Genomic DNA, 17,138 nt, shown 5'->3' with positions numbered 1-17,138 from the left:
TAGGTTCCTTCAACCTTACTGAGCCAGCTACCTGTCCATATTTGAATATCTTTAACAATTACATGCTGCCTTTAATATTTGTGGCTTTATATTAGAATGTCATAATGTTATTATAAAAATCAATTCAACAGAACAATAGTTAATTTTTTGTATTGAATAAACAAACTTAAATAAAAAATACTGCACAAAACCTAACAGAAAAAATACAGAAAATGAAATTTCATAACATGGAGGAAACACAGTCATCTTTTGTTCTTTTCTATTCCTACTCTTGCTAAAAATATAGTACTTTTCCCTTAAAGGTTAATGAAAACCTTATTTAAATCAAACATTGGCTCAAGGGCCTTAAATTGTAACAACCAAACCCACAATAATTAAATAAGTTACTCAAAATCTTTGAAATAATTTAATCTAGTTGGATGATTATAATACATATTTTACAGCATTTGTTTCATAGATACTGGTAAATTTGCAGACTGCCTTCATGAAATACTTCTCATTCCCCTAACCCCCAGAAAACACAAAAAGAGATGTTCAAGAAAACCATCCAATTCAGCATTACCTGAAATCTCTAGACTGACACTTAAGAAACAGATCTGGTTCTTTCTTTCATTAGTACATCCATTTAGTTTCATTGACAGTATGCTGGTAGAGAACATTCTGTTCCAAATTAAATGTCACAAGGCAGCATGAGTCACTGAGACTTGATCACCTTTTCATTTATTTCAGAAAATGGTTATTGTTGAATGAAAGACTAGTTTTAAAGCAGAGGAAAATGAAAAAAAAAGTTTGGATTAAATTATCTAGTAAGATCAAAATAATGTTTTGATGCAAAAGCAAACAGAGGCAGAGCAACAGAAATCAGGCTGCAGAGAAAACACATGGCTGCACCTGAATGCTAAGGCATGACACATCTTTAACCCATTAAGTTTGTAAAATGCAGAGTTACAGGTTCTATCCAATGAAGCATCATCAGATCTTAAAGTGTTGCTAATGTTGCAGCAGCCCTCATTTATAAGGATGGAAGGAGAGGGAAATAATGACCAAAACCTGACAGGTCTATTGCCCCAGGTCAAAGTACATTTTTTTGCAAGGGCTTCGAACAAGAAAACATACCAAATACAAATGTGAAGCTTTTAGAGCCTGTTTCAGACACATGCATTTGATAAACTAATATTTTTTGGTCTTAAATGCACGTGAAACTGTTAAGCTGCATGATTTCTAGACACAATGTTTATTGCTTCTCTTTTTAATATTTATACAGTTCAAGTTAAACTAATTAAGTTTACATTGCATGAACTACACAAAATTGCAAATAATATTCATGAATGTCATGGTTGATTATAATGAACAGCCCAATCCAATTTGGGCTTTTAATTCTGATGTGCAGTAGCCTTTATGTAAATGAACATACAAAGTCACTGATTGCATCTGCAATTTTGCTGAGCCTTTTCACAGGTATTTAGATCCCATTAAAGCAGCAAAACAATCAGTAATCAATTGTTGTTTCTGGTCTTACTAATGAATTCAAGTCATTTGATCACTTGATTTTATTTTTGTTGACTATTCAATATTTAAATTTTTACTATGATAATGAAAATTCACATGTGTGTTAAAACGATGAACTACTTCCCTTTTTAGCACGTGCAAATCCTCCACTGCTCTCACTATGCTTAACATATAAGTGTGATCACTTTGAATAAGACTAGAATCAGATTACATACTGGAGCACTGCTGTCACTTGGAGGACAGTATATGAACTGCAGACTGCATTTCACTGAAAGCATTCTCCTCAAATATTAATTTACCCCATAATGATAAAATATAAGAGGGATCCATTATAATTTGTTCTCAGATTTCGGAAATAGTGCTTTACTCCATCTGCTGTTTGTCTATGCTTGTCACTCTCTCTCTATCAACAAGACTTAATATCAACCTGAGTTTTGACCATCTCCAATTTTAATGCTGGTTTCTGTGCCTCTCTCCTGTCCAAATTCCTTCTTTCTTAACACACACACCCAACCTTAAGGAAGTGCTACTGACTCCACATACCCCTCCAAATTAGATTCAATTAGATCCCATAGCTCTTTGCAAGGCCTTACTTTTCCTCCAAGTCAATAACTCACCTACCAGAATCTTGCTTCCCTGCTTCTTATAAAAAAAATGGTGAACTATAGATGTATTATACTTGCTGATTCCTAGGAGGAAATTGATAAGACACCTTAAAAGTTATTGTAAGCAATGAAAGATCATGGTGTGGGTAACAAGAAAACTGGAAAAGAAGGTACGAATGGGTGTTTTTCTTGTTGGCAAGATTTGAGAAGTGATGCACTACAAGGATCAGTGATGGGGGTTTAACTTTTACAACTGACATGACTTAGATGAACTGACCAAAAGGTATAATAGCTAAATTTTCTTACAACACTAACTAGGAAGGTAAATTGTGAGGTGGACATAAAGAGGCCTCAAACCCAGTGTTTGAAACTGGATTAACAAAGACTGAAAATTTAAGTACATGGATTTGGTTCCAAATGTCATTCTTTTACCAAATAATGGCTACCAGTCATGTAATTCAGACCAATATATTTGAAAATTAACTAATTAGGCAACTAAACCTCATTCAACAATGATAATGATGGACATTCTTACTGGTTCTCTACCATCCATGGCTTCCATCCACAGCCTTCTGTCTTCCTCAGAGAGTGCTTGCATGGTGATCACGGTTGCCCTTCAGAAAACACAATGGAATCAGAAATTCTAATCATTAATAACCCTTTCAACATATTTATTTAAACAAACTTATTTTTCACTTATCTGGAATCCATGTGTGCTACATTATCAAAACACCACACAGGCAGAGGATATACAGTATTTTAATGCATATAAAACTTATAGCACAATAATATATTGAGAGAGGGAACCTAGATTAAAGGCTACTAATGCAACAATTTTATGTTTAAGTTAGAGATCTATTTTTAAAAACTGTATTTCAGAATATTATAGAACAATCTTTTTCAATTGAGCTTTTTCAGATTGGATGTGTCAATGCAATATTACTTTAATGAAAATATTACTGGAAATCTAGCCAACTGGGAATACTACATTCTAAAATTAAAACCCTATTGAAACAATGCAGAACATGTTAAAAAGTAGTTTTATCCATCTACAAATCTTCAACCTTGTTCAAATCATTCAAAGGTGTAAAATATTTTCAATCTTAAAGAACATCTTCAAAAGGCGATTCCTGAAAAAGATGGTGTCCATCATTAAGGACACTCATTACCCAGGACACGCTCTCTTATTATTACTACCAGAGAGAAGATACAGGAGTCTAAAGATACACATTCAACATTATAGGAACAGCTGCTTCCCCTCCGCCATCATGGGACAACGAATCCATGAAAACTACTTCACTATACTTCTCTCTTTTAGCACTGCTTTATTAATTAAATTATATATATTTCTTTTGTAATTTATAGTATTTTATGTATTGCACTGACCTGCTGTCACAAAATAACAGACTTCATGACTTATGTCAGTGATATTAAACTTTCTTCTCATTCTGATTTTAAACAGGAATCTAAAACAAGCCTCTAGTTCTCTAGCCAATAAATAAAATTACGTGATGTTTAAGTTGAGGGACCTTGTCAATGTTATTTCAGGAGCTCCCATTATTAGACCCAAACAGATGCTTCAGTATTATTAGTATTAATCCAGGCTGTCCCACTTAAGTAGGCACCATAATTTACCTTCAAACTGCTCACACACTCAACAATATATCAGTGCTGTGACCAATACTGACAGATGCCACCCCAAAAATGTTCAAGACTCAAATTCCTAATTGACCCAGGTCCCAATGTCCAGCTGTCAAATTTCTAGCTTCTCAGCACCACAGGGACCCAGTCTCAACCCCATATGCTGTATTTTCATTCACCACCACTGAAGTGTCCCACAACTTATATAATCATTGAGGTGCGAAGCAACAATCTTGAAATGACTTTTGGCGGGGGGGAGAGTGGGTGGCATCTATTTATAGGCTACTAGAATCAGATTATTTATAATTCTTAAAGAAAACCTTCAGCTGCACTTCCAGTAAGGTAGCAGCACATCTGGACTCAGTAGCCTCTTGGGGACCAACCAAAGGTGTTTTTTTTCTTTGTTAAATGTACTTTTTTTATTATTGCAAAACTATACTGGACTCCAAGGACTTCGGCTACAGTAGGTCTACCACATCAGTTTTAGTTGCTTGCTATCATGGCTACAGTCCAAGAATTAGTCAACATAGAAACATGGAAAACCTACAGCACAATACAGGCCCTTCGGACCGCAAAACTGTGTCTCACATGTCCTTACCTTAGAATTTACCTAGGGTTACCCAAAGCCCTCTATCCTCCTAAGCTCCATATACCTATCCAGAAGTCTCTTAAAGACCCTATCATATCCGCCTCCACCACCGTCACCGGCAATCCATTCCACGCATTCATCACTCTCTGTGTAAAAAACTTACCCCTGACGTCTCCTCTGTACCTACTTTGAAGCACCTTAAAACCATGTCCTCTTGTGTTAGACATTTCAGCCCTGGGAAAAGACCGTCGACTATCCACACGATCAATGCCTCTCAACATCTTACACACCTCTATCAAGTCACCTCTCATCCTCTGTTGCTCCAAGGAGAAAAGGCTGAGATCACTCAACCTATTCTCATAAGACATGCACTCCAAACCAGGTAACATCCTTGTAAATCTCCTCTGCACCCTTTCTATGGTTTCCACGTCCTTCCTGTAGTGAGGCGACCAGAAATGAGCACAGTACTACAAGTGAGGTCTAACCAGGGTCCTATGTAGCTGCAACATTACCACTTGGCTCCTAAACTCAATCTGATGAAGGCCAATGCACCATACGCCTTCTTAACCATAGAGTCAACCTGCGCAGCATCTTCGAGTGTCGGATGGACTCCGACCCCAAGATCCCTCTGATCCTCCACACTGCCAAGAGTCTTACCATTAATACTATATTCTGCCATCATATTTAACCTACCAAAATGAAGCACCTCACACTTATCTGGGTTGAACTCCATCTCCCATTTTTCAGCCCAGTTTTGCATCCTATCAATGTCCCACTGTAACCTCTGACAGCCCTCCACACTATCCAGAACATCTCCAACCTTTGTGTCATCAGCAAATTTACTAACCCAACACTCCACTTCCTCATCTAGGTCATTTATAAAAGTCACAAAAAGTAGGGGTCCCAGATCAGATCCCTGAGGCACACCACTGGTCACCCGTCTCCATGCAGAATATAACCCGTCTACGACCACTCTTTGCCTTCTGTGGGCAAGCCCATTCTGGATCCACAAAGCAATGTCCCCTTGGATCCCATGCCTCCTTATTTTCTCAATAAGCCTTGCATGGGGTACCTTATCAAATGCCTTGCTGAAATCAATATACATGACATTTACTGCCCTACCTTCATCAATGTGTTTAGTCACATCCTCAAAAAATTCAATCAGGTTCGTAAGGCACAACCTGCCTTTGACAAAGCCATGCTGACTATTCCTAATCATATTATACCTCTCCAAATGTTCATAAATCCTGCCTCTCAGGATTTTTTCCATCAACTTACAAACCACTGAAGTAAGACTCACTGGTCTATAATTTCCTGGGCTACCTCTGCTCCCTTTCTTGAATAAGGAAACAACATCCACAACCCTCCAATCTTCTGGAACCTCTCCCATCCCCATTGATGACACAACGATTATCGCCAGAGGCTCAGCAATCTCCTCCCTTGCCTCCCACAGTAGTCTGGGATACATCTCGTCCGGTCCCGGTGACTTTTCCAACTTGATGCTTTCCAAAAGCTCTAGCACATCCGCTTTCTTAATATCTATATGCTAAAGCTTTTCAGCCCACTGCAAGTCATCCCGACAATTGCCAAGATCCTTCTCTGTAGTGAATACTGAAGCAAAGTATTCATTAAGTACCTCTGCTATCTCCTCCGGTTGCATACACACTTTTCCACTGTCACACTTGATTGGTCCTATTCTCTCGTCTTATCTTCTTGCTCTTCACATACTTGTAGAATATCTTGGGATTCTCCTTAATCCTGTCCGCCAAGTGCTTCTCATGGCCCCTTCTGGCTCTCCTAATTCCCTTCTTAAGTTCCTTCCTGCTAGCCTTATAACCTTCTAGATCTCTATCATTACCTAACTTTTTGAACCGCTGGTAAACTTTTCTTTTCTTCTTGACTAGATTTACAACAGCCATTGTACACCACGGTTCCCGTACCCTACCATCCTTTCCCTGTTTCATTGGAACGTACCTATGCAGAACTCCAGGCAAATATCCCCTAAACATTTGCCACATTTTGGACGTACATTTCCCTGAGAACATCTCTTCCCAATTTATGCTTCCAAGTTCCTGCCTGATAGTCTCATATTTCACCTTACTCCAATTAAATGCTTTCCTAACTTGTCTGTTCCTATCCCTCTCCATTGCTAAAGGAGATAGAATTGTGATCACTATTTCCAAAATGCTCTCCCACCAAGAAATCTGACACCTGACCAGGTTCATTTCCAAATACCAGATCAAGTACAGCCTCTTCTCTTGTTGGTTTATCTACATATTGTGTCAAGAACCCTTCCTGAACACACCCAACAAACTCCACCTCATCTAAACCCCTTGCTCTAGGGTGATGCCCATCAATATTTGGGAAATTAAAATCTCCCATCACGACGACCTTGTTATTATTACACCTTTCAAGAATCTGTCTCCCTATCTGTTCCTTGATATCCCTGTTATCCCTGTGGGTGGTCTTGCCCCTGACCCATCCAAGTCTCTGTAATGGCCTCAATATTAAAGCTCCAAGTACTGATCCACACTCTAAGTTCATCCGCTTTGTTCATAATACTCCTTGCATTAAAATAGACACATCTCAAATCATTGGTCTGAGCACATCCCTCCTCTATCACCTGTCTACCCTCCTTCTCGCACTATCCACAAGCTTTCCCTATTTGTGAGCCAACCGCCTCTTCCTCCATTGCTTCAGTTTGGTTCCCACCCCCCAGCTATTCTAGTTTAAACTCACCCCAATAGCCTTAGCAAACCTCCCTGCCAGGATATTGGTCCTCCTCAGATTCAAGTGCAACCTCTTCTTTTTGTACAGGTCATGCCTGCCCCACAAGAGGGCCCAATGATCCAGAAATCTGAATCCCTGCCCCTTGCTCCTAACCCTCAGCCACGCATTTATCCTCCACCTCACTCTATTCCTATACTCACTGTCATGTGGCACAGGCAGTAATCCCAAGATTACTACCTTTGGGGTCCTGCTTCTCAACTTCCTTCCTAACTCCTTGTAGTCTGTTTTCAGGACCTCCTCCCTTTTTCTACCTACGTCGTTGGTACCAATATGTACCACGACCTCTGGCTGTTCTCCTTCCCACTTCAGGATATCGTGGACATGATCAGAAATATCCTGGACCCTGACACCTGGGAGGCAAACAACCATCCATCCATGTTTCTTTCCTGCGTCCACAGAATCGCCTGTCTGATCCCTTAACTACAGAGTCCCCTATCACTGCTGCCATCCTCTTCCTTTCCCTACCCTTCTGAGCCACAGGACCAGACTCTGTGCCAGAGGTACGGCCACTGTTGCTTCCCCCAGGAAGGTCGTTCCCTGCCCCCCCCCCCCAACAGTACGCAAACAGGAGTACTTATTGTTAAGGGAGACAGCCACAGGGGCACTCTTTCGTATCTGACTCTTACCCTTCCCTCTCCTGAATGTTTCCCACTTATCTGTCTCCCTAGGCCCCTGTGTAACTACCTGCCTATAGCTCCTCTCTGTCACCTCCTCACTCTCCCTGACCAGACCAAGGTCATCGAGCTGCATCTCCAGTTCCCTAACCCAGTCCCTAAGGAGATGCAGCTCGACGCACCTGACACAGATGTGGCTGTCCGGGAGGCTGGGAGTCTTCAAGACTTCCCACATCCGACACCCAGCACAGACCAACACCCTCACACACATGCTTCCTGTCTCTAATTCTACACAGGCAACCTACCTCGCCTCAACCCGTTGTCACCTAAGCCCCGTTGAGCCAAAGCCTTTCTACTCTGTCTCCCTCTACTCCGTTGCCCGCTCCTCCGCTGCCCGCTCTGTAAACTCTTCTCACTGGCTGACGTCCATCGAACTGCTGAATGAGTTAAGTGGGACTAATATTGGTAATTTATGGTTGGCATGGATATGTTGGGCTGAAGGGCCTGTTTCTATGTTCTATGACACTATGAATAATGAGGCAATTAAAATTAAGACTGTTAGGCACTCATAAACTAACAGGGAACAATTTGATTATTGCAGAACATAAAATGCAGTACTCTTCAAAACAATCATTTTAAAGAAATATTAACACTTGAAATCAAATAAAGTTTTTGATCTAAATATTTACAAAATAGATCTACATCTCCATTGGTATTAGATCAGTTGAAATTTCATCTGAAATTATACGGATGTCACAGTAAAGTAGCAGTCAGTGCAACACTATGACAGCTCGGAGTGTCAGAGTTCCCAGTTCAATCCCAACATTATCTGTAAGGAGTCTGTACACTTTCTCTGTGAAATAAGTGGGTTTCCTCCAGGTGCTCCGGTTTCTTGCCACAGCCCAAAGACGTACCGGTTAGTAGCTTACCTGGTCCTTATAAATTGTCCCATGATTAAGCTAGGGTTAAATTGGGGGTGGCTGGGCAGTGAGGCTCGAAGGGCCAGGTTACAATGTACTCCAAATAAAATAAATAAATAAGGCGCAATGTTCCTCGATAAATTCACCTGTCTGCTCCTTCTACATCAAAACAAAACCTCTTCTCAATGGAGTCAGTTTTTCTTCTAATGCATGACTTTAGGATAAATACTTCTTCGTCCCCCTGTTAAAAGCAAAAGTACCTGTCAGTCAATGAACAACATATTAATTTCTTTCAACAAATAAACTAGAACAGCACAAGACTGCAATAAATGTCATACCACTGGTCTCAATCATCATTGTAAAACAATCTTTCAGTTTGTGATGAAATATTTGGAAGAGAGTAAATATGAGAAAGGGGGAATGAGAGTAAAACAATTGGAAAGTTCCAATAAACTATTACAGGTCGACCTTCACTAATCCGACTACCTGTAATCCAGCTCCTTTGATAATCTGGCACTGATTATGCTTAATGTGATCCTTCTGTAATTCGGCATTTTCACTAATCCGGCACTCCTCAGGTCCCAATGGTGCCGAATTAGCGAAGGTCGACCTGTACTAACAAGAGAAGATCTGCAGATGCTGGAAATCCAAGCAACACATACACAAAATGCTGGAACTCAGCAGGCCAGGCAGCATGTATGGAAAAGAGTGCAGTTGACGTTTCGGGCCGAGAACCTTCAGTAGGAATATTACTATTACTGTTGTGTCCGAACCTAGAATCATGTTGGTACAATGCCAATACAAATTACAATTACAAGTAAACCATATGAAGAGGTGGCCTGATCATGCTGAACATAATATATATATATATATACCCATTTTCATAGAGCCAGTTTCTATATCATCATGTTCAAAGTTCGAAGTAAAATTTATTATCATTCATACATGTCACCATATACAACCCTGAGTTTCTTTTTCTGCAGGGATACTTAGCAAATCTATAGAACAGTAACTGTAAACATCAGGAACTATAAACTGTAAACAAACTGTGCCAATGCAGATATAAATAAATAGCAATAAATAACAAGCATGAAATAACAATATAATAGTCCTTAAATGAGTGTAGTTATCTTTTGTTCAAGAGCACGATGGTTAAGGGTTATTAACCATTTTTGAACTTGGTGATGTGAGTCCTGTGGCACCTGTTTCCTTGATGGCAGCAGCGAAGAAAGAGCATGGCCTAGGCAGTGAGGATCTTTGATAATGGATGCTGCTTTTCTACAGCAATGTTTCATGTAGATGTGCTCAATGGTTGGGAGGGCTTTACCCGTGATGTACTGGGCTGAATCCACTACCTTTAGTAGGATCTTCTGCTCAAAAGCATTGGTGTTCCCTTACCAGGCAGTAATGCAGTCAATCAGCACACTTTCCACCACACATTTATAGATGCTTGCCAAGGTTTTTTATGACATGCCAAATCTCCACAGACTCCTGAGGGAGTAAAGGCACTGTCATGCTTTCGTCACAATTATATTTATATGATGGGTTCAGAGTCCGATGAGATAGCGACACCCAGGAATCTAAAGCTACTGACCCTCTCCACCTCTGATCCTCCAATGATTACTGGCTCATAGACCTCTGGTTTCCCTCTGCTGAAGTCTACAATCAGTTCATTGTTCTTATTGACATTGAGTGAGAGGTTGTTATTACAGCACTCAGCCAAGTCTTCAGCCTCCCTCCTGTATGCTGATTCATCACCCCCTTTGGTACAGCCCACAACAGTGCTGTCATCAGCAAACTTGGATACGGTGTTGGAGCTGTACTTAACCACACAGTTGTAGGTGTAAAGCAAGAAGAGCAGGAGGCTAGGCACACATCCCTGCAGTGCTCCTGTGCTAACGGAGACTGTGGAGGAGATATTTTTGCCAATCTGAACTGACTGGGGTCTACAAGGAGGAAATCCAAAATCCAATTGCACAAGGGGCTATTGAGGCCCAGGTCTTGGGAGTTTACTGATTAGTTTTGAGGGGATAATGGTGTTAAATGCCAAGCTGTAATCAATAAAGAGCATCGTTATTGATAGGCAGTGAGGATCTTTGTTGTCCAGATGTACCAGAGTTGTGTGAAATGCCAACAAGGTAGCATCTGCTGTGGACCGTTTGCTTCGGTAGGCAAATTGAGAGTGGATCCAACTTGCCATTCAGACATGAACGGATATGCTTCAACACCAGCCTCTGAAAACGCTTCATCACTGTGTACATAAGTGCCACTGGGCAATAGGCATTTAGACAGGGTACCAAGCTCTGCTTGAAGCAGGTGGGTACCACACACTACCAGAGCAAGAAGTTGATGATATCTGTGCTTACACTAGCCAGTTGGTTGGCACAGGTCTTTAATACTCAGTCAGATGCTCAGTATAAAGTATAAAGTATAAACTACTCAGTCCGGTCAGATGCTTTCCTTGGATTAACTCTCTTGAAGGCAGAATCCCCAGATACTGAGACCAAAGCATCATCAGCAGACATGGGGGGTGCACAGAAGTCCCTCCCTGTTCTGCTGATCAAAGTGAGCATAGAAGGCGCCACACAAAGTGAGCCGCGCGCTAATGAAGGTAAGAATAGCAGAATTAAGCTGATGAATGTGTGGCTAAGTAACTAGTGCAGGGGGCAAGGCTTCAAATTCTTGGATCATTGGGATCTATTTTGGGGGAGGTAATGACTTATACAAAAATGATGGGTTACACCCGAACTCAAAGGGTACTAATATCCTGGCGGGATTGTTTAATATAGCTGTTAGGGAAGGTTTAAACTAAGTTGGCAGGGGGAAGGAAACCAGGGTGTTTGGGTCGAGTAAGAGGAAAATAGAAATAAGTCAAAGATACTATGCAGCAAAGATGGCAAGAAGGACAGGCAGGTGAATAGACAGGATAATTTGCTGTGCAATAGAAATATAGCAAAATTGGTAACAGATACTGATCTAAGTGTACTGTACTTAAATGCACGCAGCATTAGAAATAAAGTGGATGACTTTGTTGTACAGCTACAGGTTAAAAGATATGACATTATGGCCATCACCGAGTCATGGCTAAATGATGGATGTGCTTGGGAGCTGAATGTCCAAGGATACACAGTATATACGAAAGATAGAAAGGTAGGTAAAGGGGGTGGCGTGGCTCTGATGGTAAGCAACGATATCAAATCACTAGAAAGAAGGGGCATAGGATCAGAAGAGGTAGAATCCTTATGGGTCGAGTTAAGAAATGGCAAGGGTAAAAAGACACTAATAGCAGTTATACACAGGCCGCCAAACAGCAGCCGGGATGTGGACTACAAGTTGCAGCTGGAAATAGAAAAAGCCTGTCAGAAAGAAAACATCAAGATAATTATGGGGGATTTTAATATAAAAGTGGATTGGGAAAGTCAGGAAGGTAATGGATCTCAGGAGAGGGATTTTGTAGAATGCCTACGGGATGGCTTTTTGGAGCAGTTTGTCCCTAAGCCCACCAGGGGACCGGCTGTTTTGGATTGGGTGCTGTGTAACGAACCTGACGCAATTAGGGAACTGGAGGTAATGGAACCCCTTGTAAGTAGTGATCATAATATGATTGAGTTCGGTTTCATATTTGAAAAGGAGAAGCTGGTATCAGGTGTATCGATATTTCAGTGGAACAGGGGAAATTACAGTGGTATGAGAGAGGAACTGGCCCAAGTCGATTGGAAAAGTAAGCTAGATAGAGGGACAGTAGAGCAGAATTGGATGAAATTCCTACAAGAAATAAGGAAAGTGCAGGAAAAATATATTCCAAGAAAAAAGAAAATCATGAAAGGAAAAATGGCACAAATGTGGCTAACGAGAGAGGTTAAGGCTAAAATAAAACCAAAAGAGACGGCGTACAAGGAAGCAAAAATTAGTGGGAAAACTGAGGACTGGACAACTTTTAAAAACTTACAGAAGGAAACTAAGAAAGTCATTAGGAAAGAAAAGATGAATTATGAAAGGAAGTTGTCAATTAACATAAAAAAGGATACTAAGAGTTTTTTAAAATATATGAAGAGTAAAAGTGACAGAGGTAGATATAGGACCGATTGAAAATGATGCTGGAGAAATTATAATGAGTAACAAAGAGATGGCAGAGGAACTAAATGAGTATTTTGCATCAGTCTTCACAGTGGAAGACATTAGCAACATACCTGATAGCCCAAGATCTGAGGGATTAGAATTAGGTACAGTCAATATTACCAGAGAGAAAATGCTTGGGAAGCTAAATGGACTAAGAATAGATAAGTCTCCCGGACTGGATGAGGTGCACCCACGGGTTCTGAAAGAGGTGGCTTTGGAGATTGTGGAGGCATTGGAAATGATCTTCCAAGAATCAACAGACCCTGGTACGGTTCCGGAGGACTGGAAGGTTGCAAATGTAGTTCCGCTGTTTAAGAAAGGAAAATTACAGACCTATTAGTCTGACATCGGTAGTTGGAAAATTATTGGAGTCAATCCTTAAGGACGAGGTTATGAAATACCTTCAGGTGCATGACAAGATAGACTCAAGCCAGCATGGTTTCATGAAGGAAAAATCCTACCTCACCAACCTATTGGAATTTTTTGAGGTAATCTCAAATAAGATTGACAAGGGAGAGGCTGTGGATGTTGTGTATTCGGATTTTCAAAAGGCCTTCGATAAGGTGCCGCATATGAGGCTGCTTAATAAGATGAGAGTCCATGGAATTACAGGAAAGATATTGGAATGGGTGGAGCATTGGCTAATAGGCAGAAAGCAAAGGGTGGGAATAAAGGGATCCTATTCTGATTGGTTGCCGTTACTAGTGGTGTTCCTCGGGTTGGCGCTGGGGCCGCCTATTTTCACAATGTATATCGATGATTTAGATTATGGATTAAATGGTTTTCTGGCTAAGTTGGTGGATGGCACCAAGATAGGTGGAGGAACAGGAAGTGTTGAAGAAATGGAAAGGTTGCACAGAGACTTGGTCAGTTTAGGAGAGTGGGTAAAGAAATGGCAGATAAGATACAATGTGGAGAAATGTACGGTTGTACATTTTGGAAGAAGAAATAATCGGGCAGATTATTATTTAGATGGGGAGAAAATTCAAAAATTGTAAGTGCAAAGGGACTTGGGGGTCCTCCTGCAGGATACCCTAAAGGTTAACCACTAGGCTGGATCGGCAGTAAGGAAAGCGAATGCTATGTTGGCATTCATTTCAAGAGAAATAGTGTATAAGAGTAAGGAGGTGTTGATGAGGCTCTATGATGCATTAGTGAGACCTCATTTGGAATACTGTGTGCAGTTTTGGGGCCCCTACCTTAGAAAGGATGTACTGACGTTGGAGAGAGTTCAAAGAAGCTTTACGAGGATGATTCCTGGAATGCAGGGGCTAACATATGAGGAGCGTTTGTCGGCTCTTGAACTGTATTCATTAGAGTATAGAAGGATGGGAGGGGATCTCATAGAAACATTTTGAATGTTGAAAGGGTTGGACAGAGTAGATGTGGAAAGGCTTTTTCCCTTGGTGGGTGAGTCCAGGACAAGAGGCCACAGTCTTAGAATTAGAGGGTACCCATTTAAAACAGAGATGAGGAGAAATTTTTTTAGCCAGATGGTCGTGGGTTTATGGAATTTGTTGCCACATACAGCTGTGGAGGCCCCATCATTGAGGGTGCTTAAGGAGGAGATTGATAGGTATCTAATTAGTCAGGGTATCAAGGGATATGGGGAAAAAGCCGGAAATTAGAACTAGCTGGGAGAATAGTTTAGCTCATGGTGGAGTGACGGAGCAGACTCGATGGGCTGAATGGCCTACTTCTGCTCCTTTGTCTTGTGATCTTGTGAAGGCATTGAGCTCATCTAGAAGTGAAGCTCTGCTGTCCCCTATCTCTCAAGATTTAACTTTGTAGGAGGTGATGGCATTCAAACCCTGCCACACTTCATGAAGCCCTCATTGATTCCAGTCTAGTCCAAAATCTCCACTTCACCTGAAAGGTAGCTTTCCAAAGATCATACCTGCACCTCTTGCAGCATTTTTGATCTCCAGGCTTGAATGCCACTGATCTGGCTCTCAGCAGGGTTACACTGAAAACCTTGAAGCTATTTGACCAAGTCTCATCTTTTGTAGATAAGGATGTACTTTTATTCTAATTATAGAATATCAGCCAATCTAATTGAAACATTGGATAGGCAAAAGAACATCAAAAAACTAATTTGGCAGGGGTAGAGGGATAAAGAAATGGCGGACAAACTTAAGAAGTATTTTGCGTCAGTCTTCACTGTGGAAGACACTATAGCAGTATGCCAGAAATTTGAGGATGACAGGAGGCATTACTGAGTGCAGTTGATATTACTAAGGAAAAGGTGCTTCGGAAGCTGAAAGGTCTGAAGATAGGTAATTCACCTGGACCAGATGGACTACTCCGCAGGGTTCTGTAAATGGTAGCTGAAGAGATTGTGGAGGCATTTGTAATGATCTTTCAACAATCACTAGATTCTGGAATGGTTCCTGAGATCTGCAAATTGCAAATGTCACTCCACTCTTTAAGAAGGGAGGCGGACATAAGAAAGGAAATTATAGCCTAGTTAGCCTGACTTCAGTGGTTGGAAGATGCTGGAATCCGTTATGAAGGATGGGGTTTTGGGGTATTTAGAGGCACATGACAAATTAGGGTCCAGAGAAGGTTTATGTGAAAGATTCCGAGAATAAAACATATGAGCATTAAAGGGAGGATCTCATTGAAACCTATTGAATATTGAAAGGCCTAGATAGTGTGGATGTGGAGGGAATGTTTCCTATAGTGCGGGAGTGTAGGAGTAGAAGGCACAGTCTCAGAATTAAAGGACATCCATTTAGAACAAAGATGAGGAAATACTTCCTTAGCCAGATGGTGTTTAATCTGTGGAATTCATTGCCAAACACCGCTGTGCATGCCAAGTCATTGGGCATACTTAAGGCAGAGGATGATGGGTTCTAGGTTAATCACAGCATCAAAGGTTATGGGGACTACACAGGAGAAAGGGGTTGAGAGGGATAGTGAATCAGCCATGATGGAATAGCAGAGCAGACTTACTGACTGAATGGCCTAATCCTGCTCCTATAGAATATGGTCTTATCGTCAGAAAAAAGCAGCAAGAAATCAGTGCTTTCTGCCTCCCCATTCATTCCCAACTTTCAGTGATCTTTCCATGGCCATATCTGTTTGAATCATCAATAGAAATGAGCAAAATTATTCCTGGAGCCACTTTGTTTTATTTTACGGGTGATACCATTCTGTATTGGAAAACAATGAATAAAGAGGTATAACAACATTAAAAACATGGATCAGCAAATAGCTTATGGAAAGCAGCAAAGGTGAAAAAGTGAGAAGAGTATATTTATGATGAAAATAAATTATTGTTCCTGCTGATACAAAAATAGGAAATGCTGGAAATATGCAACAGGTCTGCCAGTATCATCAGTTCAGAAAGGAAATGAATTGATGTTTCAGGTCCCCATCCCAAAACCGTTAACTTTCAGAATCTTCCCAATCTGTCATGTACTTCCACCATTTTCCACTTCCATTTCAAATTTCCTACATTGACAATATTTAAATGTTGCTCATATGATATTTATTGTCACAAATTGAAGTAACAACGAGTTATCTACTCTCTGCTAAAATATCAGGCTTTAAATGATCTACTTTGCCTCTTTCAAATGTTAATATTGATATATCCTTTCAAGCTTAAAATTCAATTTCTCTCATTTGCCCTCACAACTCGGTCCTCTAACACTGAAGATCAACCTCATCATATTTCTTTACATTGACTCCAGTGCATGAACTTTTTCTAAGCATCTTCTACCCAGATCAGAAATGGTACTCATGCAGAATCTAACTGGGGGAATTTTTAAACATCTTGATAACAATTTCCTGCCTTGTGTACAATTGTTTAGATTCTGCTTATTTTATGACTGTCACTGTGCAATGGCTTTTGTTGAGCTAAAAGCTATTCGATTTGGAATTTATAGATTGCATTAATTAAATCAGGGGTCCCCAACCTTTTTTGCACCACTGACCGATTTAATATTGACAATATTCTTGCAGACCGTCCGGTGGGGCGGGGGGGGGGGTGTTCAAGTAGGGTTAAACTCACCTCAACATGTCTTTTACAGGTAGGGTTGCCAACATTCTCACTCCCAAATAAGGGACAAAAGTAGCAGTCAAATCCTGATGAAGAGTCCTGGCCCGAAACGCCAACTATACCTCTTCCTATAGATGCTGCCTGGCCTGCAGCGTTCAGCAACATTTTTTGTGTGTGTTGACGAGACACTTGTGTTTACCCCAAGAAAGACTACTATGACGCCTTGCGCGGGCTCCTGTGTGCGCATGCGTGACGTTCACATATGTGATGCACGCATGCGCATACGTGATTTTTTTCCACAAATCGGTTTTGGCTTAATCTTCCCGACTACACTGTACATACATTATT

The 17,138-nt window shown here is 40.8% G+C and overlaps 1 protein-coding gene across 4 annotated transcripts in view; it reads right to left on the bottom strand.

The window, feature by feature from the left end:
- Nucleotides 1-17,138, bottom strand: part of LOC140200486 (rho GTPase-activating protein 26-like) — a 193,425-nt gene that overhangs the window by 104,886 nt on the left and 71,401 nt on the right. For all 4 annotated transcript variants that reach the window (XM_072263883.1, XM_072263884.1, XM_072263881.1 and 1 more), the window contains exons 10-11: nucleotides 8,815-8,909; nucleotides 2,650-2,728 (exon numbers count right to left, since the gene is read on the bottom strand). In XM_072263883.1, the coding sequence (XP_072119984.1) occupies nucleotides 2,650-2,728; nucleotides 8,815-8,909 (174 nt within the window). The remainder of the gene's footprint in view (nucleotides 1-2,649; nucleotides 2,729-8,814; nucleotides 8,910-17,138) is intronic.

This window comes from Mobula birostris, chromosome 7, assembly GCF_030028105.1.
Source record: "Mobula birostris isolate sMobBir1 chromosome 7, sMobBir1.hap1, whole genome shotgun sequence".
Taxonomy (NCBI): Eukaryota; Metazoa; Chordata; class Chondrichthyes; order Myliobatiformes; family Myliobatidae; genus Mobula; species Mobula birostris.
Note: the sequence above shows the minus strand (reverse complement) of the source record. Positions and strands in the feature narration are given on the sequence as shown.